Consider the following 19,136-nt stretch of genomic DNA (forward strand, 5'->3'; position numbering starts at 1 on the left):
CTCTGGGGCAGGAGTGAGGGGAGCAGGGGGCTGGGGGTCGGGAGTGGGGGACCCCGGCAGGGCTGTGGGGTGCAGGGGGCTGCGGGGCGGGAGTGAGGGGCCCCAGGGAGCGGGGGGGCTGCGGGTCGGGCAGGGCTGGGGGTCGGGAGTGAGGGGCTCCGGCAGGGCTGGGGGGGGCGGCGGGGCGGGAGGGGGACGCGTTGTTCACGCCTCGTGTCTCTGCCTGGCGGGTCCCTGTCTCGGCAGCTCGGGCTCTGGGGGGGCGGGGGGGGATCCGGGTCCCAGCTCGGTTCGGGGGGGGGGAGGCGGTGACGCTGCAGCTGCTGCCGCTAGTTCCCCCCCCCCCCCGCCGCCCGGCTGCTTCGCAGAAGAGACGAGCGGAGCCAACCCCCGCAAGATGAGCTCCGAGAAAACAGGTGAGAGGGGCTGGGGGGCAGGAATGGGGTGGTGGGGGAGTGGGGATGGGGCAGGGGACGGCTGGGGGGTCAGGAATGGGGTGGTGGGGGAGTGGGGATGGGGCAGGGGACGGCTGGGGCGCAGGAATGGGGTGGTGGGGGAGTGGGGATGGGGCAGGGGACGGCTGGGGGGTCAGGAATGGGGTGGTGGGGGAGTGGGGATGGGGCAGGGGACGGCTGGGGGGTCAGGAATGGGGTGGTGGGGGAGTGGGGATGGGGCAGGGGACGGCTGGGGGGTCAGGAATGGGGTGGTGGGGGAGTGGGGATGGGGCAGGGGACGGCTGGGGGGGCAGGAATGGGGTGGTGGGGGAGTGGGGATGGGGGAGGGGGCAGGTGCTGGGGGAGCAGGAATGAGGTGGGGGGGATGGGGAATGGGGTGTGGGGGGAGTGGGGAGGGGGCAGATGAGTGGGGAGGGGGCAGATGGGGCACCAGGAATGGGGTGTGGGGGGGACAGTGAGTGATGAATGGGTGGGTGGGCATGTGTAGGGGAGGGCATGGAGGGATGGGGGGACAGAACATGGATGGAGACGGGACGTGGGGCAGCGAGTGGGTATGGCGGGATTGTGTGTGGGTAGATGGGGGTGGAGGTGTGGGGGGAGCAGGGGATGATGGGAGAAGAGGTGCGGGGAACAGTGAAGGGGGCGGGGGGAGCAGAGGATGATGGGAGAAGAGGAGGGGGGAGCATTGAAGGGGGCGAGGGGAGCAGGGGATGATGGGAGAAGAGGTGGGGGGAGCAGTGAAGGGGGCGAGGGGAGCAGAGGATGATGGGAGAAGAGGTGGGGGGAGCAGTGATGGGGTGGGGGGAGAGGGGACGACGGGAGAAGAGGTCGGGGGAGCAGTGATGGGGTGGGGGGAGAGGGGACGACGGGAGAAGAGGTGTGGGGAGCAGTGATGGGGTGGGGGGAGCAGGGGACGATGGGAGAAGAGGTCGGGGGAGCAGTGATGGGGTGGGGGGAGCAGAGGATGATGGGAGAAGAGGTGGGGGGAGCAGTGAAGGGGCAGGGGGAGAGGGGACGACGGGAGAAGAGGTGTGGGGAGCAGTGATGGGGCGGGGGGAGCAGGAGACGACGGGAGAAGAGGTGTGGGGAGCAGTGATGGGGTGGGGGAGCAGGGGATGATGGGAGAACAGGTGGGGGAGCAGTGAAGGGGCAGGGGGAGAGGGGACGACGGGAGAAGAGGTGTGGGGAGCAGTGATGGGGTGGGGGGAGCAGGAGACGACGGGAGAAGAGGTGTGGGGAGCAGTGATGGGGTGGGGGGAGAGGGGACGACGGGAGAAGAGGTGTGGGGAGCAGTGATGGGGTGGGGGGAGCAGGGGACGATGGGAGAAGAGGTGGGGGGAGCAGTGAAGGGGCAGGGGGGAGAGGGGACGACGGGAGAAGAGGTGGGGGGAGCAGTGATGGGGTGGGGGGAGCAGGAGACGACGGGAGAAGAGGTGTGGGGAGCAGTGATGGGGTGGGGGGAGCAGGGGACGATGGGAGAAGAGGTCGGGGGAGCAGTGATGGGGCGGGGGGAGAGGGGACGACGGGAGAAGAGGTTGGGGGAGCAGTGATGGGGTGGGGGGAGCAGAGGATGATGGGAGAAGAGGTGGGGGGAGCAGTGAAGGGGCAGGGGGAGAGGGGACGACGGGAGAAGAGGTGTGGGGAGCAGTGATGGGGTGGGGGGAGCAGGGGACGATGGGAGAAGAGGTGGGGGGAGCAGTGAAGGGGCAGGGGGAGAGGGGACGACGGGAGAAGAGGTGTGGGGAGCAGTGATGGGGTGGGGGGAGCAGGAGACGACGGGAGAAGAGGTGTGGGGAGCAGTGATGGGGTGGGGGGAGCAGGAGACGACGGGAGAAGAGGTGTGGGGAGCAGTGATGGGGTGGGGGGAGCAGGGGACGATGGGAGAAGAGGTCGGGGGAGCAGTGATGGGGCGGGGGGAGAGGGGACGACGGGAGAAGAGGTCGGGGGAGCAGTGATGGGGCGGGGGGAGAGGGGACGACGGGAGAAGAGGTTGGGGGAGCAGTGATGGGGTGGGGGGAGCAGGGGACGATGGGAGAACAGGTGGGGGAGCAGTGATGGGGGGCGAGGGGGTGGATTTTCATACGTTCATCGATTCCAGCCCTCGATGGCCAGCTTGGTGCCTAGCCCGAGCCAGAGAGCGGCCCCCCTGCTGACCCCCACCTGGCGGGATGTACCCCTGGCCAGGGCGGGAGCAGCCCCACAGCCCTGGGGAAATCGCCCCCCTGGATCATTCCCCTCCGGCCACAAGCTGACGCCTTGTTCCCAGGCTGGCTCTGCCAGCTCCTGGCCAGGCTGGGGTTCGATCCCCTGCCGGCCTGAGGACCCCGGGGGATTTTTGGTTCCCGGTCGGTGCCTCCAGCTGGAGACACGTCCCCCCTTCGCCGGCCGTGCTCAGCAAATCGACCGAGCTCCTGGGGGGTCTCGCTCCGAGGCCGGTTTTCTAACCCCTTCATCGTCCTCGGGGTCCTCCCCGATGGACCCACACCCCCCTCGAATCGCGGGCACCAGAACGGGAGCCAGGATCCCGCCGCGGGATAATCCCCTCCCGGCTCCTACCCGAGACCCCCCGCCAGCACCCCGGGACGGCATTCGCCCTTTGCCCCGGCGTCGCCACGGCGGCTCCCGTCCGGCTGAGTCTGCACCATCACCCGCAGTCTGTGTCCCGGGGCAGCGTCCCCCGGCCTGGCCCTGCGGCCGCCACGCTCTGCTCGAGGGAGACGTTGACACGGAGCCGGACTGACACGCAGATTGTTGGCTCCGGCCCAGCTCCCCTGCGACCCACCGGACCGCTCGGGATCGGGGCCCTGTCTCTTTGCCCGTTCCCGCTCTGCTGGGGTTTGGGTCGTCGGCACGTTTTATCCGTCATGCTCTGATGTTTTCTCCCGAGTCGCCGAGAAAAATACGAATTCGTGGAGGGCCAAGAACGGACCCTTGCGGGACCCACAGGACGCCCCCCGGCTGGATGGGGAGTCACTGTCTGCTGGGACGTTTTGAGCCAATATTAAGCTAGCTAACGATTACGCTTGGGCAAGGCAAACTTTAGGGGGCGGAAATGCAAAGTGGTCTTGAGCCCCTCAGTGGGCTCCGAGTCTGCCGTGTCCAGCGTGAAGCGCATCGTCCGCATGCACTGTGGGCTGTCCGGGGTGCCGTGGGCGCGGTCGGCCTTGGCCCAGCCCCACCTGACCGTGCTCTGCTGGCTCCCGAGGCACCGGGGGAGCCGGAGCCAGGTCCTTGGTGTGGGAGTTCCCGGGAGCGGCTGGGGCTCCCTCCCAGCCCGTCCACCCCGGTGAGCTGCTGCGGATGGGGGTGCGCACCCCCCTCCGGCTAGGTGTCCTGCTGCCCTCGGTGCTGGGCACGTCTCCCACCCCGGGCATTGGCCTATTTCTCGCACCAGCCTCGGGTGGCCGCCCAACGCCTCTTCAGGGTCCTCCTCAGCCTCCTGCAAGTCACGGTCCCGTGAGGCCAAGCAGGCGTCGTCAGCGGACGCGAGCCGGCTGGAGATGGTGTCGGCAGGTCCGTGGTGGAGGCGTTAGACCCGGCCTTGGAGAGTCTGGCTGTCGGGAGTCTCCAGGCGCTTTGTCGGAGCCACCTGGAAACACCTACCTCGGAGCATCAGCTCAGATGCCACGAGGACAACCCATCGTCGAGGGAGAACTCGTGATATCTTGTCAGCCGGCCGCTGTCACCGGCTGCTGTCGGGTCACAAAAAGACAGCCCCGGTCTTCGTCTTCTCTTGCAACCCATTCTCAGCGCTCGTAGCGAGGGCCAGCACTTGGTCACCGGTGCCTCGCTTTGGTCGGAAATCTGCCGGATCGCCACGCCAAAGCTGTCTGCCCTGGGCGGGAGTCTCCGTGGGAGTTCGTAGCCACAGCCCAGGAGTGACCCTGCTGAGAGCTGGGTGCTGACGCTGGTCTCCTCTCCTTGGCTTTCCGCCACCTCGTGGGCATCACGCGCGGCGAGTGACATGACGACGGCCGGCCAATGCCAGCTGCGTGTCTTCCCCAGGTGCTGCCGTGCTTCTGGGGATACCTTGTCAAAGCCACAGGCTTTCCCTGTTTTCACTGAATTCACTCAGGGCCTTTCTGTTTCTTCCCCCGAGAACGGTTGGCCCCGGGTTGATTTTGTATCGTTCCAGTTTGCACAATGTCGTGCGGTACCAAGATGGACGCTTTACAGAAGGCTGAGTGTCGCACCTCAGCACTAGGACGAGGCTGGGCAGAATTCGAGATTTGTTTTTTGATAATATCCATGTTGGTTTTTAGCTTTTAAAATATTTCCATCCAATTAAATATTCACATTTGCGCAAAATGATGGGTTTGGCACATTTTGTAATGTTTATCGATTTAAATGGTCGCAGTTGAAGGTAATTATCAGGGGGGTCGGACGGTAATTATTGAATGAGCGTAAACGTTAAGATTCAAAAAGTTAAAGGAGGGAGGTAAATTGTTCTCCTTAACCTCTGAGGACAGGCCAAGGTCTAGGATTCTATGATTTATACCCACTAAAACAGAAATAGCCAACATCAGGCCAGAATTTCCAAAGTCGATGTTCTTAAAGCAAACTCGATTAAGTTCTCAAGCTGCGTTTTTTTCTTACTTTGTTCTGTCTGCACATTTTGTTATCAGGAGAAATATCTTTTCATCGGTTTGTGTGTGTGGTGAAATCACCATTCACCGGTAGAAATCTGAGCCTTCCAAGACGAACTGTTACTTTTATCAACCGGATTTATAACCCCATCACAAAAAGATATCAAGTTAGTCTGAAAAGATCTATTTCCCCTAAACCCCTGCTCATTGGTATTAAATATATTACGCTAGTTTAATGATTTATTATTGGAGTCCCCATATCTTACATTTCATTCTCTTGCCTGGGATCAGTGTCAGGTGACAGATCTATAATTACTCAGGTCATCCCATTTACCCTTTTTAAATATTGGTGCAACATTAGCATTCTTCAAATCTTCTGGAACTTCCCAAGTGTCCCAAGACATATTGGATATCAACATTAACGATGCAGCAATCTCCTCAGCCAGCTCTTTTAAACTTCTTGGAAGAAAGTTATCTAGACCTACTGATTTAAAAATGTCTAACTTTAGTAGCTGCTGTTTAACATTGTCCTGAATACTACTGGAATAGAAAGTGGTTCTTCACCATGATCATCTGAGAGGACTACATCATCTGGCTTTTTTGCCAAATGGAGAACAGAAATATTTATTGAATCCATCTGCCTTATCTGCACTATTATCGATAATTCTACCATTTTCATCTAGTAATGGACAAATAGCATTGTCGGGATTCTTTTTATTGCTAATATATTTAAAATACTCCTTGTTGTCCTTAACCCTGCGGCCACAGACTTCACGTTGTGTCCTTTTGCTTCCCTTATCAATTTTCTACAATTCCTAGTTTCTGATTCATATTCATTACTATCAACGTTCCCTCATTTCCATTTTTTATGTTTTATTTTTTATAGCTGCCCACACTTCCCCTCTAAGCCAGGTTGTTTTTTTAACCAGTGTGGCCTCCTTTCTCAATTGTGGCAGTTCGGGCCTCTCGCAAACAATTCCTAATTAGCATGAACGTTTCTCTGATGAAATTCTTCCTGCCCGCTGATTTGGCTCATCATGGCTTTCCGCGGGCCGTGAAACACGGCTCCACAAGCATTCAGAGCGCTGTGTAGACATTGGGCTGCGGCTTGGTAACCTTGGGGGCGGCGGGGGGGGGGGGTCTCCCATCCCCAAACACCTGCACAGCCGTTTGTAGCGATGCAGCACAAGCTAGATTCGGGCTCTGAACCTCGCTGTGCCTTTTTGCCGTGTAGACGCAACCCCTAACGCCGCTCCGCCTCCGCGTCGGCCCACTCTAGCCTTCGCCACCGCCCTGGCCCAGCCATTTGTACCCCCACCCCTGTCACCCCGGAGCTGTCCTCGACTAACTGGGGCTGGGGGGAGGGGCCGTGGGGGAGCCCGGGGCTGGGATAGCAGGGAGCTATGGGGTGGGATTGAGGGGCACCAGCAGAGCTGTGTGTGTGTGGGGGGGGTGTCATCCATCTCCCGTCCTCCCCCCATCCAGTTTCTCTCCATCTCTCTCTGTTTGCTCCGCCGCCCCCCAGGCTCCGTGTCTCCCTCTATAAATAGACCGAGTGACCTAAAAACTGAGAGCGGCGCCGGATCGGTGCTCAGGAGAGAGAACCCCCGGGAACCGGTGCCCCAATTCCAGGGGTGGGCACCCCTGGAGCCCCCCCAGGAGGAGCGGGCGCTCTGTGTGTGTATATGGGGGGCTGCGAATATAGGGGGCCCTGTCTGTATATGTGTATAGGGGACACTGTGTATATAGGGGAGTCTCTAACCTTACCCCCTTTCTTTCCCAGGCTTACCGGACTCTGGCCCCCACACCTCCCCCCCTCCCTACAATGCCCCACTGCAGCCGCCCCCTCCCCCACCCGATGCCCCCAATAATGCCCCCCTCTTCCCCGGCTACAGTGACCCCCCGCACCTGCCCCCCCACTCTGGCATCGCCACCCTGCCTCGCCTCGGGGGGGCGGCCACCCTGCCCCGGCCGCCCCCCACCTCGGCCACCCTGCCCCGGCCCCCCCACCACCACTCGGCCACCCTGCCACGCCTGCCCCCCGACCCCTACATGCAGGAGACCCAGTTCAGCGCCCCCCCACAGGGCTACATGGTCCCGACGCACCCGCCCATGGGGACCCTGCCCATCGGGGGGTACATGCACCCCGGCTACCCTGTGCAGCTGCAGCCCTGCACGGCCTACGTCCCGGTGTACCCCGTAGGCACGGTGAGTAGGGGGGGTCCCGGGGGGGCGGCGGGGTCTGCTTCCCTGGAGTGGGGCTTCCCTCTGCTCTTGGGGGCGGGGCCTCCTGGGATGGGGATTCCCCCACTGATGGGGGACGGGGCCTCCCTGGGATGAGGTTTCCCCCATTGCAGGGGGCGGGGCTTCCCCTGCTGTTGGGGGCGGGGCTTCACTCAGGTGGGTGTGGCTTCCCACCTGGCTGTGGATTCCCCGTTTAACTCTCTCTCTCTCTCCCCCCAGCCGTACCCCCCCAGCAACCCTCCCCCGCCCCCGGGGGTCTCCCCACCCCAGATGCCCCCAGGAATCGCCATCCTGGAGCCGCGCCGGCCGCCCCACGACTACCTGCCCATTGCGGTGCTCACCACCATCTGCTGCTTCTGGCCCACGGGCATCATCGCCATCATCAAAGCCGTGCAGGTCCGCGGGGCCGGGGCGGGGCGCCGCGGGGGGCCTGGGGGGCGGGGCGGGGCAGGGGGCAGCACCTGACCCAATGCCGTGTCCCCCCAGGTGCGGACGGCCGTGGCGCGGGGGGACATTGTCTCGGCCGAGATCGCGTCGCGGGAGGCCCGGAACTTCTCCTTCATCAGCCTGGCCGTGGGCATCGCCGCCATGGTGCTGTGCACCATCCTCACCGTGGTCATCATCATCGCCGCCCAGCACCACGACAACGACTGGGACCCCTAGCCCCGCCCCCGCCCGCCGGCCCCGCCCCCGGCCCCGCCCCTGCCCGCCGACTGGGCCCCGCCCAGCACCACAACGACCACGGGGACCCCTAGCCCCGCCCCCGGCCCCACCGCCACCCAGGCCCCCCCCAGCACCACGACGACCACGGGGACCCCTAGCCCCGCCCACCGCCCCCGCCCCTGGCCCCACCCCTGGCCCCACCCCCGCCCGCCAACTGGGCCCCGCCCAGCACCACGACAACCACGGGGACCCCTAGCCCCGCCCCCGGCCACGCGCCCGGCCCCGCCCCCACCCGCCGACCGGGCCCCGCCCAGCACCACGACGACCATGGGGACCCCTAGCCCCGCCCCCCCCGCTGGCTCCGCGCCCCCCCGCCCTGCCTGCCGACCAGGCTCCACCCACTGCCGGGCCAGCCTATGAATCAGGCCCCGCCCACTGCTGGCCTCGCCCACAGCCTGCGCAACAGGCCCCGCCCACTGCTGGCTCCAATCACAAACCAGGCCCCACCTACAGCTGCCCCTGCCCCCCAATCAGGCCCCGCCCACTGGTAGCCCCACCTGCCAGCCAGGCTGATAATCCCCTGCGGATGCCATTACCCACAATCCTCTGCAGCCATTGCCAACATGACCGGGCATCCCTTGCAGCCAATGTTACCCACAATCCCTTGCAGCCCCCGCCCACCGGACCCACAGTCCCCTGCAGGTATTGTCCCCCCAGGAGACCCATGATGCTTTGCAACCCCTGCTCCAGCCAGCAACACCCAGAATCCCCTGCAGCCACCACCCTCTGGGATACCCAGGAGACTTTGCAGCCTCTCCTGGCTCCAGCCCATAAAACCCGGCCCTGCCCCCCAGTCACCCCTGTATCCATGACAACACCCCCCTTCCGAGCAGAGTCTTTCCCATGATCCTTTGTAACCATTGCCCCCCCATCCCTCCCCACAGGCATCTTTGGCTCTGCCCCCTTGGCAGCCCCACAGCCCGCCCCAACTAAGCAATTCCCATAATCCTTTGCAACTATCATTTTCCCGTCAGCACCTCCGGCTCTGGCCCCTAGGGACAAGCTCCGCCCCCTGGCCTCACACCCTGCCCCTTTGGCCACCCCCTTCAATGGAATGCTACCCATAATGCTCTGCAGCCACCATATTCTCCCCCCAGTCCTGGGTCTGACTCCACTCCCACATGACTAGGCCACGCCCCATTGGCTCAGGCCACGCCCCCTGGCTCACCCTAAATATATTCCTGAGCTTCCCCATCAGACCACGCCCCTTCATATCAGGCTCCGCCCCCTCATTCCCCCTAATATCGTCATGCCTTGATTGCTCCCCCAAAGCTCTGATTGGCTTCTCCCCAATTGGCTCCGCCTTCTTCAGGAGTGGCTCTGCCCTCTTTCTTCCCTCTCGCCTTTCCCCACAGCCCCTCCCCCTTTTAGCCCCTCCCCCATAAACATTTTGCTCCAGATTGGGGGGGCGCAAACCCCAATATATCACAGAGCCCCCAGCTGTACATAGCAATGAAATATCCCCCTTGCCAAGGTGTGACCCCCAGCATGAGCCCCCCCATATCTGTGACACTGGCCCTTTAAGATACACAACCCCCCCCACTCCAAAAGAGACCTCTCTTTTCCCACGGCCCCCACAAGTGAGTGATGCCGCCCCTCTGGGACGCCTGGTTCCTGGTTCAGGGGGACAGAGGGGGCAGGGAGGGGAGAAGTTTGAGGGTCCAGGGGTTTGGGGTGTTTGGAGTCTGGGGGCACAATCACTGGGGTGGGGGAGACACTGTTCATTATCGGGGTCCCCCTAAGTCACTCCCACCCAACACGCTGCCCCAAAGCCTAGACATCTGGGGATCCCTTGCAGTGACCCCAAACATGAGAGGCGCGCTGGGCTAGCGGGGGGCTGCGGGTCGGGAGTGAGGGGCACTGGCAGAGCTTGGGGGGGTGCTGTGTTGTGTGGTCCATTGTACCCCCCTACATGGCCCTGGTCCCTTTGCGATCCGGCCCCCCAGTTCCTCTCCCTGTCGCGGGACGCGACGTTTCTGTTTGCAAGTGACCTGGGTTAATAAATCTCTATTGATAACAACACCAGAGTCGTCCCTGTCCCCTGGCCGGCTGCACGGGAACCGGGCGGGGGGAACGGGGGGGCAGGGTAAGGGGCTGGGGCCTGTCCCTTCTGGGGGTCGCCGGCTCCCATCCGGCCCCAGGGCGGGGGCTGGCTGGCGAGGGGCAGTGGGGGGGGGTGTTACCCTCTCATCACAGGCAACAGAAGGAAATATCAAAGCCCATAGTGCTGCCCCCCCTGTTCCCCACCCCCCATCTCCCCCCTCTTGCCCCATTAACCCTCCCCAGCCCCAGTGGCCCCACCTCACCGCTCCCCCACTCCCTGAGCAGCCTCCCTGTACGGCTCCATCTGCCCCCAGCTCCCCCCACCGCCCGGTTTCCCTTCCCCAACCCCCCAAATCCGTGCCCCCGTCCTGAGCCCCCCTCGCCCTCACTCAGTTCCCTGTAGGGCCCCCGCCCACGCCCAGCATCCTGGAGCTTCGATGTATCCATGGTGACGGTTGCCTGGCTACAGAAGGATGGAGGGACCATGTGTTGGCTCCGGGCATGTAGGGCCAGAGAGGGGGAGGCAGCTGGGGGTGGGGACCTGTCACAGACAAGCAGAGCTGTAGGGTTCGGGGGCAGGGCAGGGCTAGCAGGTGCTATGGGTTGGGAGTGAGGGGCACCGGCAGGGCTGGGCGGGGGCAGGGGGCTGCGGGTCGGGAGTGAGGGGCACCGGCAGGGCTGGGGGGGTAGGGCTGGGCTGGCAGGGGGCTGCGGGTCGGGAGTGAGGGGCACCGGCAGGGCTGGGGGGGCAGGGCTGGGCTGGCAGGGGGCTGCGGGTCGGGAGTGAGGGGCACCGGCAGGGTGCGGGGGGGCCCAGGGCCGGGCTGGCAGGGGGCTGCGGGTCGGGAGCGAGGGGCACCGGCAGGGTTGGGGGGGCCCAGGGCTGGGCTGGCAGGGGGCTGCGGGTCGGGAGCGAGGGGCACCGGCAGGGTGCGGGGGGCAGGGGGCTGCGGGTCGGGAGCGAGGGGCACCGGCAGGGCTGGGGGGGGCAGGGGGCTGCGGGTCGGGAGCGAGGGGCACCGGCAGGGCTGGGGGGGGCAGGGGGCTGCGGGTCGGGAGCGAGGGGCCCCGGCAGGGTGCGGGGGGCAGGGGGCTGCGGGTCGGGAGCGAGGGGCACCGGCAGGGCTGGGGGGGGCAGGGGGCTGCGGGTCGGGAGCGAGGGGCCCCGGCAGGGCTGGGGGGGGCCGGGGGCTGCGGGTCGGGAGCGAGGGGCCCCGGCAGGGCTGGGGGGGGCCGGGGGCTGCGGGTCGGGAGCGAGGGGCCCCGGCAGGGCTGGGGGGGGCAGGGGGCTGCGGGTCGGGAGCGAGGGGCCCCGGCAGGGCTGGGGGGGGCAGGGGGCTGCGGGTCGGGAGCGAGGGGCCCCGGCAGGGCTGGGGGGGGCAGGGGGCTGCGGCTCGGGAGCGAGGGGCCCCGGCAGGGCTGGGGGGGGCAGGGGGCTGCGGGTCGGGAGCGAGGGGCCCCGGCAGGGCGGGGGGGGCAGGGGGCTGCGGGTCGGGAGCGAGGGGCACCGGCAGGGCTGGGGGGGGCAGGGGGCTGCGGGTCGGGAGCGAGGGGCCCCGGCAGGGCGGGGGGGGGGAGGGGGCTGCGGGTCGGGAGCGAGGGGCACCGGCAGGGCGGGGGGGGCAGGGCCGGGCTGGCAGGGGGCTGCGGGTCGGGAGCGAGGGGCACCGGCAGGGCGGGGGGGGGCAGGGGGCTGCGGGTCGGGAGCGAGGGGCACCGGCAGGGTGGGGGGGGCAGGGGGCTGCGGATCGGGAGCGAGGGGCCCCGGCAGGGCTGGGGGGGGCAGGGGGCTGCGGGTCGGGAGTGAGGGGCACCGGCAGGGTGGGGGGGGCAGGGGGCTGCGGATCGGGAGCGAGGGGCGCTCATGGCTCTGGCTCTCCCAGGCCTGGGGGGAGGGCTCCAGGGTGCATGTGACAGTGGATTTGGGGGCTGCCCCTCCCACCGCCTGGCCCCCCCGTGACCTCCCCCACCCCCTGCCCTGGGACAGGCCCCGTTAACCGGGGCAGCGGCTGGGGGGTGCATGGGGAGCCCTGCCCGCCTCCCTCCGTGGCCTCTGGCCTCTGTGACCTTCCCACGGAGCTGAAGTTGGAGTGTCAGCCAGTGTCCATGACCTCTGACCTCTGACCTTCGGCCTGGCGGCCAGAGCGGCACCAATGGGGCCGGCCACTTCCCGTGACCTTTGACCCGACAAGCGCCGCCTTTCTTTGGTTCCATTCATGCTTGATCTTTGACCCAGCCCCACTGGGGATTGGCCCACACCCGACCTATGACCTTTGACCCGAAGTGGCACCTGCGACCTCAGGCCTTTGACCTGAGCTGGGTGCGAGCAAAGGGAACAGGCCAATGCTGCCATGTGTGACCTCTGACCTCTGACCCTAACCCTGCAGGCAGAGGCTCGGCTAATGGGCTTGGCTGGCGCCTGTGAGCCCAGCTAACGGCTGTGACCTCTGACCTCTGACCTGTGGCCCGTGAGCCCAGGACTGTGCCCAACCAGGGGGTCTGAGTAAAGCAGGAAAAGGCCTCAACGCCTGGTGACCTCTCACCCCAGTGGGCTGCCCCCTGACCCCACCACACCCTGCCGCCCACTCAGCTGGGGGCTGACCTTTGAACTCTGCCAACCAGCGGCCAACCGGAACGGCCGGACCCCGACCTTTGACCTGCTCCCAACTTAACGATTTTCTTGTTTCAACAGCAAACGATTTCTTTGTATTTTAAGAAATAAATTTTATTCTCGACTCTGACGAATTACTGGGGCCCCGTGTCCCAGTCCCCGCCCCCCTGAGCCAGCCAGTCCCCGCCCTGGGGCTGGATGGGAGCCGGCGCCCCCCAGGCCGGAAGGGCCCCCTGCCCCACCCCAGGCGCAGGGTCCGGGCTCTGTCCCCGCCGCACTCAGGAGAAGAGCTTGCTCATGGCCCGGGCCAGGCGGGCGTCCCGCTCCCGCGCCCGCTGCCCCACCCTCTCCAGCTCCCTGCGCGCGGCCGTGTTCCCCGGCTGGGCCGCCAGCACTGCCCGGAAGTCCTCGCCCGCCCCCTCCAGGTCGTTCATGGCGGCGCGGGCCAGGCCGCGGCGGTACCGGGCCTTGGTGTGTTGGGGCCGCAGCGTCAGCGCCTTGGTGCAGTTGCGGGCGGCGTGGGCCGGCTGGGCGAGCCGCAGCTGGCAGGCGGCCAGGTTGGCGTGCAGGTCGGCCCGCAGGCGGGCGTGCTCCGGGGCCGGGGGGGCCGGGCCGGCGGCCATGGCCAGCTGCAGGGCCCGGGCGTAGCGCCGGGCAGCCGCCCCCACCTCGCCGGCCCGGTAGAGCTCCGAGCCGCGCTCCTTGTGCCGCAGGGCCAGCGCCCACTTCTCCGCCGGGTCCAGCTGCCAGGGCTCCGGGACCGGGGCGAAGGAGGCCAGGTGCAGCCCCAGGACGGCCCTGCCCGGGGCCCACAGCTCGGCCCGCTCCCCCGGCACCATGGTCTCCAGGCAGGCGTCCACCAGGCCGTCCCAGGCGCCGTCCCCCTCACCCAGCTCCAGCTGGGCCCAGCGGTTGGTGGGGTACCCCAGGGGCGCCCCCGGCGGTGCCTCCAGGAAGACCTGGCACAGGGCGCCCAGCGTCGGCTTGTCCAGCCCCGCGCCCGGCCGCAGAACCTGCTTGGTGAAGGCACCGTCCGGCGCCACCCAGGCGTCTGCCGGCTGATTGGGCACCTCCAGGTTCTCTCTCTGGTCCTCTTCTGGCCCCGCGCCCCAGGGCTCAGCACCTCTGCCAACACCGCTCATCCCATTCGCTGCTCCGCCGCCCTCCGCCTTCCCATTGGCCACTGCCGCGGCCTCCATCTGCCCCCGGCCGAGTGGGGAGTGGGGGGCTCTGGCACGGCACCCCCCAGAGGTGAAGCCTGGGGGGGTTCAGAGATGGGCAGCTCCTGTGAACCAGAGGGCAGGGGGAATGGGTCAGAAAGATCCCAAGAGTCTTGGCTCCAGGCTCACCCCCCTCCCTACGCAGAGAAACCAGGGGTCCTGGCTCCCACTCCCTCCCCCCATGCTGCTAGACCCCCCACAGAGAACCCAGGAGTCCTGGTTCCTAGTCCCCTGAGTAAACCGCTAGACCCCCCCGCCCCGAGAACCCAGGGATCCTGGCTCCCAGCCCCCCACTAAGCTGCTAGAGCCCCCCTCCTCGAACCCAGGAGTCCTGGTTCCTAGCCCCCCCCAGAAACTGCTAGACACCCCCCCCAAGAACCCAGGAGACCTGGCTCCAAGCCCCCGCATCTGCTCGCCCCCCCGCCAGAAAACCCAGGCATCCTGGCTCCCAGCCCCCACACAGAGAACCCAGGCGTCCTGGCTCCCTCCTGCTCTGGGCTGTGCTGCCTGTCTCTGCCCTGCTCCCTCGCTCCTCCCCCTCCAGCTGTGCCCCCTTGGACTCCCCTCACCCCGGGCGGGGGGCACAGACTGGGGGGGATCCAGCTGCGCTCTGGCCCCGCTTGTCCGGCCTCCCCCCCGCTGCCCCCCCTTGTCTTTGCATCACTTCCTGAGGGCGGCCCCACTAGGCCGCAGCCTGCCTGGATTAGCCAGGCCGAGGCGTGTGGGGAGGGGCCAGGCCCAGGCCCCCCTGCCCCCCACAAGGAAGGGGGGGGCTGGGACCCCCTGCTCCATCAGTGTGTTAACAAGCAGCACACAATTGGGGGGACTGGGGGGGTCTCCCCCCCCCAGTCCCCCCACCCCGGGCGCTGGGGTTGGCTGCACAAGATGGCTGCTGGGGGCCGACCTCACGCGTGGGGGACTCTGGGCCGCAGCTGGGGAGAGCTGGGGGAACCCCAAGATTGAGGGGGGCAAAAGGGGTGCATGGGGGGGTGGCGGGTGGAAGGGGCTGTTGAGGGGAATGGGGCAGAGGGGGTGGGATTCGGGGGTGGGGGTGGGCAGGAATGGGGGGGACAGGGAGGGTGGGTCCTGGGGTGCAGGGGTTGGGGGGGCTCCGCAGGACCAGGGGGAGGGGAAGCAGGAGTGGGAACCCCCCCGGGAGCCAGGGCAAGATGTGGTTCAGGGAGGGGAGACCGTACCCCTAATTCAGGAGTATGAACCCAGGCATCCGGGGAAGATGGAGTTTTTTTGGGGGGGCTCTGTACCCCCTAATTCAGGGTGGAGGAGGGGTGCGAACCCACGCATCCGGGAGAGACAGGGTTAAGTGTTCATTATTTCACCCCTTGATCCAGACCCGCGCACGGGGGCGGGGGGGTTATGAACCCAGGCGTCCGGGGGAGTAGGGGGGTTGAAGACTACATTTCCCAGAATCCCCTGCTCTCCCTCCACCCCGCCCCCCTCCAGCTTTATTTCATTCCCGCTTACGTCAGCGGCCAGCTGGGTCCGGCATGGTGTGACTGGTCATTGGGGGTGAGTTGGGGGGGGGGGAGCTCTGGGGGAGGGAGTCCTGGGGGCCCCGGGACAGAGGGGGAAAGCTGTGGGGTGCTGGGAAGGGGGGACCCAGGGAGAAGGAGGGCGCGTGGGGGGCTAATCCTGGGGGCGGCAGGGTGCTGGTGAGAGGGGATCTGGGGGGTGGGGTGGAAGAAGGGGGTGCATGGTGCCCCCAGATCACCTCTCAGTGGGCCCCCGTCTCTCTCCCATCAGCTTGCCGCTATGTGGGGCGGCAAATTGCCTCGGCTCTGCGCCGGGAGGACTCTGGGACGCCCCTGCCCCCCAAGCGGCTCAGGGACCTTGGTAAGTGCACCCCCTTTCTTTGCTGGTGGGCCCCCTGTCCCCATGCAGCCCCCCTGGAAGCAATCTGAGTCCCTGTGGGGTGCCCCACCCCTGTGAGGTGCCCCACCCCTGTGAACTGCACCCCAAAGTTTCCCAGGCTGTCCTCAAAGGATCCCCAATTCTGCACCCTAAATTACCCTCCTCGGTCCCCAGGAAGCTGCCCCTCTACTCCTGTACCCCAAAACTCTCATGCCTCCTTATTGCTACATCTCAGCTCTTGGGGTCCCCAGTTCATGCCCCTGAATTCCCTCACTGGATCACACCTTTATCAGCACCCCAAACTCCCCCATTGCCCCCACAGGTTAATTTCTAATGCTGCACCCCACAAATTTCCCCTGTATACCTAGTAGGTACCCCTTTCCCAGCACCCCAAATTCACCCATAATACACCCACAGGGCACCCCTTCATGTAGCCACCTCTAAACAAGAGAGTGCACCCCACTGGCTGGACCCTGAGTTCACATCCCAAACTCCCCCACCTCCTTACAACTCACCCCCAAAACGCCCTGATCTGCCCTTCCAAAATGTACCTGTTCTGTACCCCTAATTTGGCCTTCCCCTTGTCCTGCACCCCAATTTTCACCCATTTTGTCCCCCAGTCCTTCCCTGATTTTGTGAGGGGCCCCTTTGATCTGCACCCCCAAAGGCACTGGTTTTGCCCTCCTCAAACTCTCCTATCTGTGGGCAGAGATTCCCCCTTTTCTGAACCTCCAAAATTCTCCATATTCATAAAGGGTCTTCCTAGTTCTACCTCCCAAAATTTCCGGTCTTTTTGTAGAGATTCTCTCTCTTCTGCACCTCAAAACAGAACCTGTACTCCAGAATCCTTTAACATCTTTCTGGGGCCCACTGGCCTGTTCTGCATCTATTATGTACCCCCCAAATCTTCCTTTAATTTGAGGGAGCCCCTAGTTCTGACCCCTCAAACTGACCTACACCATCCAGATCTTTATTGGGGTTCCCCGTTCTTGTCTACCATGATTCTTGATTTCCCTGCGCCACAAAATGCCTCCTAATCTCTGGGGTTCCCAATTCTGCACCCCAAAATCACTCCACATCTTTGCAAAATGCAATCCCTCTAGGTATCTGTAATCAGTTTTTCATATCCTGCCATATCTGGAAATCACCTCTGTTCTACCACCCTGAAACTCCTCTGTTCTGCTCTTTGCAAGCACCCCAAAACTTTCACTGCTTCAGGATGCTACCTCCTAGCACACCCTGCAATATATCTGTGATTTCTGCCCCCCCAAATATAATGGGGGAGCACATCCCACTGGGAGACTGTCAGGGACAATGTTTGGAGACAGCATGGAAATACAGTGGATTTTGGTGTTGGGGGGGCTTATTCCTTCACCCACTTACTTCCCTGGTTCTTCTCGCATGAACAGAGAGCAACAATACCTGAAGTCCAAAGGTGCAAACAATTCGATGTTTATTGGGTGAACTTCCAGCAAGCATGATTCCAGTTTCCTTCCTTAGTATCCTCCTTCCCAGCTCTGACACCACAGAGCCTTACAGCTGTGTCTCTGTTCCCATTCCTGCCCTTAGCCAAACATGATTCCAATTTCTCCACCCCATTCCCTGTTCCCATTTCTCCCACACACTTCCTGATTGACTGCAGACTATATAGTAAAACTTGAGTTCTGCTTAGCTATACCTTCACTAATCATTTTCCTGAAATTTAACTAACCATTCCTAACATATTGTAACATGATTATGTAACCAATTATATCCCACCACCTTAATTAGTTTACACCCAGCAAAATTAATTATACAGCAGACAGGAACAATCACAGAACCAGACAGAGATTATACAGACAAACAACAGCAAAGTGGGAACTATAATGACAAAACAATACAGAAGTGAGGATTTCACATCCCAGCTATGGATAAGTGAGTTCTTGCCAGACAGGATGCTCTCAAACTAAGTTTCCTTGTACATTTTCTAGGCGCTTTCCTTTCTCTGGAGGCGATAGGCATTATCAGGACAGGATTTTATCCTAACAGCCCAATAGCACCTTCTTTCAATGGGACTAGTTTGGGATGTGAGGAGGTGACCGGTTGCTTCCCAGTTTATGGCTGCCTCTGCTGCTTAGCCAAAGGCCTGAGCCTAAGCACATGGCCTCAGACTGTCACAGTAAGAGAAGGCCCTGACACTGGCAGACAGTGATTTTGATTCTTTCTTTTATACCTCTAGAACTAGCCAAGTGATAAGAATAGACCTAAATTCTTAGGGTACAGGCCTTTACAAACAGGCCTGAATATCTATATCCTAACATTTGGGAGTGCTTGTTAACACCCCAAGTAACTCCCCAGGCACCCTTCTTTCTTCCCCCTGTAGGTGACAAGAAAGATGTAACTCGCCGGCCAGTGGTGGCTCCATTGGACTCTGTCCCCCCGGGGCGTACTCCCCTGGTCCCAGCAGAACGGGGGGCACCAGGGCGGCCCTCCTGAGGCTAACAGTGGGGTTGACGAGGGGCGAATGACGGTTCATCTGGCAACTCCCAGGGTCATGGGCAGCGGATGGACCCGAGACACTGACCCCCCCACTGTACCCCAAAAAGGAATTCAGAATAAAGAGGTTTTGGAGGCCACTGTGCAAAGGAGCCATGTGCGGGGTTCTTGGTAGATTGGATTGCTGGGGGGACTGGCTGGCTGGGGGGCAGGGGCCTGTCCCCTCTAGGGGGCACTGGCTCCCATCCAGCCCCAGGGCAGGGACTGGGGGGCTCAGAGGGCGGGGAATGGAGTAGGGGCCTCCCCCCTCTAGGGGGCGCCAGCTTCCATCCAGCCCCAGGGCAGGGACGGGGGGCTTAGCGGGCGGGGAATGGGGCAGGGGCCTGTCCCCTCTAGGGGATGCTGGCTCCCCCCTGGCCCCAGGGCAGGGACTGGGGGTCTCAGGGGGCGGGGAATGGGGCAGGGGCCTGTCCCCTCTAGGGGATGCTGGCTCCCCCCTGGCCCCAGGGCAGGGGGACTGGGGGGCTCAGGGGGCGGGGAATGGGGCAGGGGCCTGTCCCCTCTAGGGGATGCTGGCTCCCCCCTGGCCCCAGGGCAGGGACTGGGGGGCTCAGGGGGCGGGGAATGGGGCAGGGGCCTGTCCCCTCTAGGGGGCGCCGGCTCCCATCCAGCCCCAGGGCAGGGACTGGGGTCTCAGGGGGTGGGGAATGGGGCAGGGGCCTGTCCCCTCTAGGGGATGCTGGCTCCCCCCTGGCCCCAGGGCAGGGACTGGGGGGCTCAGGGGGTGGGGAATGGGGCAGGGGCCTGTCCCCTCTAGGGGATGCTGGCTCCCCCCTGGCCCTAGGGCAGGGACTGGGGGGCTCAGGGGGTGGGGAATGGGGCAGGGGCCTGTCCCCTCTAGGGGATGCTG

The 19,136-nt window shown here is 64.2% G+C and overlaps 2 protein-coding genes and 1 long non-coding RNA gene across 4 annotated transcripts; 2 read left to right on the forward strand and 1 right to left on the reverse strand.

Annotated features, from left to right (window-relative positions):
• Positions 1–341: 341 nt before the first annotated feature.
• PRRT1 (proline rich transmembrane protein 1) lies at positions 342–10,028 on the forward strand. Its single transcript, XM_078848714.1, has 4 exons — positions 342–416; positions 6,825–7,249; positions 7,505–7,681; positions 7,772–10,028. Exons 1-4 carry the CDS (start codon positions 398–400, stop codon positions 7,946–7,948), a joined length of 798 nt encoding a protein of 265 aa, XP_078704840.1. The 5' UTR covers positions 342–397; the 3' UTR covers positions 7,949–10,028.
• A 2,681-nt stretch (positions 10,029–12,709) lies between these two features.
• FKBPL (FKBP prolyl isomerase like) lies at positions 12,710–15,251 on the reverse strand. 2 transcript variants are annotated; one of them, XM_078848716.1, is made up of 2 exons: positions 15,079–15,251; positions 12,710–13,947 (listed from the first exon to the last, which is right to left on the reverse strand). In XM_078848716.1, exon 2 carries the CDS (start codon positions 13,859–13,861, stop codon positions 12,941–12,943), a length of 921 nt encoding a protein of 306 aa, XP_078704842.1. In that variant the 5' UTR covers positions 13,862–13,947; positions 15,079–15,251; the 3' UTR covers positions 12,710–12,940. The 2 variants fall into 2 exon arrangements, with proteins under 2 accessions (XP_078704842.1, XP_078704841.1); XM_078848715.1 differs by lacking the exon at positions 15,079–15,251 and adding an exon at positions 14,452–14,536.
• Positions 15,252–15,306: 55 nt separating this feature from the next.
• Positions 15,307–18,375, forward strand: LOC144929371 (uncharacterized). The gene is made up of 3 exons (XR_013634602.1): positions 15,307–15,409; positions 15,644–15,733; positions 18,114–18,375. It is a non-coding gene; the product is annotated as an uncharacterized LOC144929371 (long non-coding RNA).
• The last annotated feature ends 761 nt before the right edge of the window (positions 18,376–19,136 follow it).

The sequence above is a fragment of the Lepidochelys kempii genome, chromosome 14, assembly GCF_965140285.1.
Source record: "Lepidochelys kempii isolate rLepKem1 chromosome 14, rLepKem1.hap1, whole genome shotgun sequence".
Taxonomy (NCBI): domain Eukaryota; kingdom Metazoa; phylum Chordata; order Testudines; family Cheloniidae; genus Lepidochelys; species Lepidochelys kempii.

Coding starts and splice junctions, on each gene's coding strand:
- PRRT1 (XM_078848714.1), top strand. Junction 7,250..7,504: donor CGGTGTACCCCGTAGGCACG/GTGAGTAGGGGG, acceptor CTCTCCCCCCAG/CCGTACCCCCCCAGCAACCC. Junction 7,682..7,771: donor CCATCATCAAAGCCGTGCAG/GTCCGCGGGGCC, acceptor GTGTCCCCCCAG/GTGCGGACGGCCGTGGCGCG.
- FKBPL (XM_078848716.1), bottom strand. CDS start 13,861: ATGGAGGCCGCGGCAGTGGCCAATGGGAAGGCGGAGGGCGGCGGAGCA.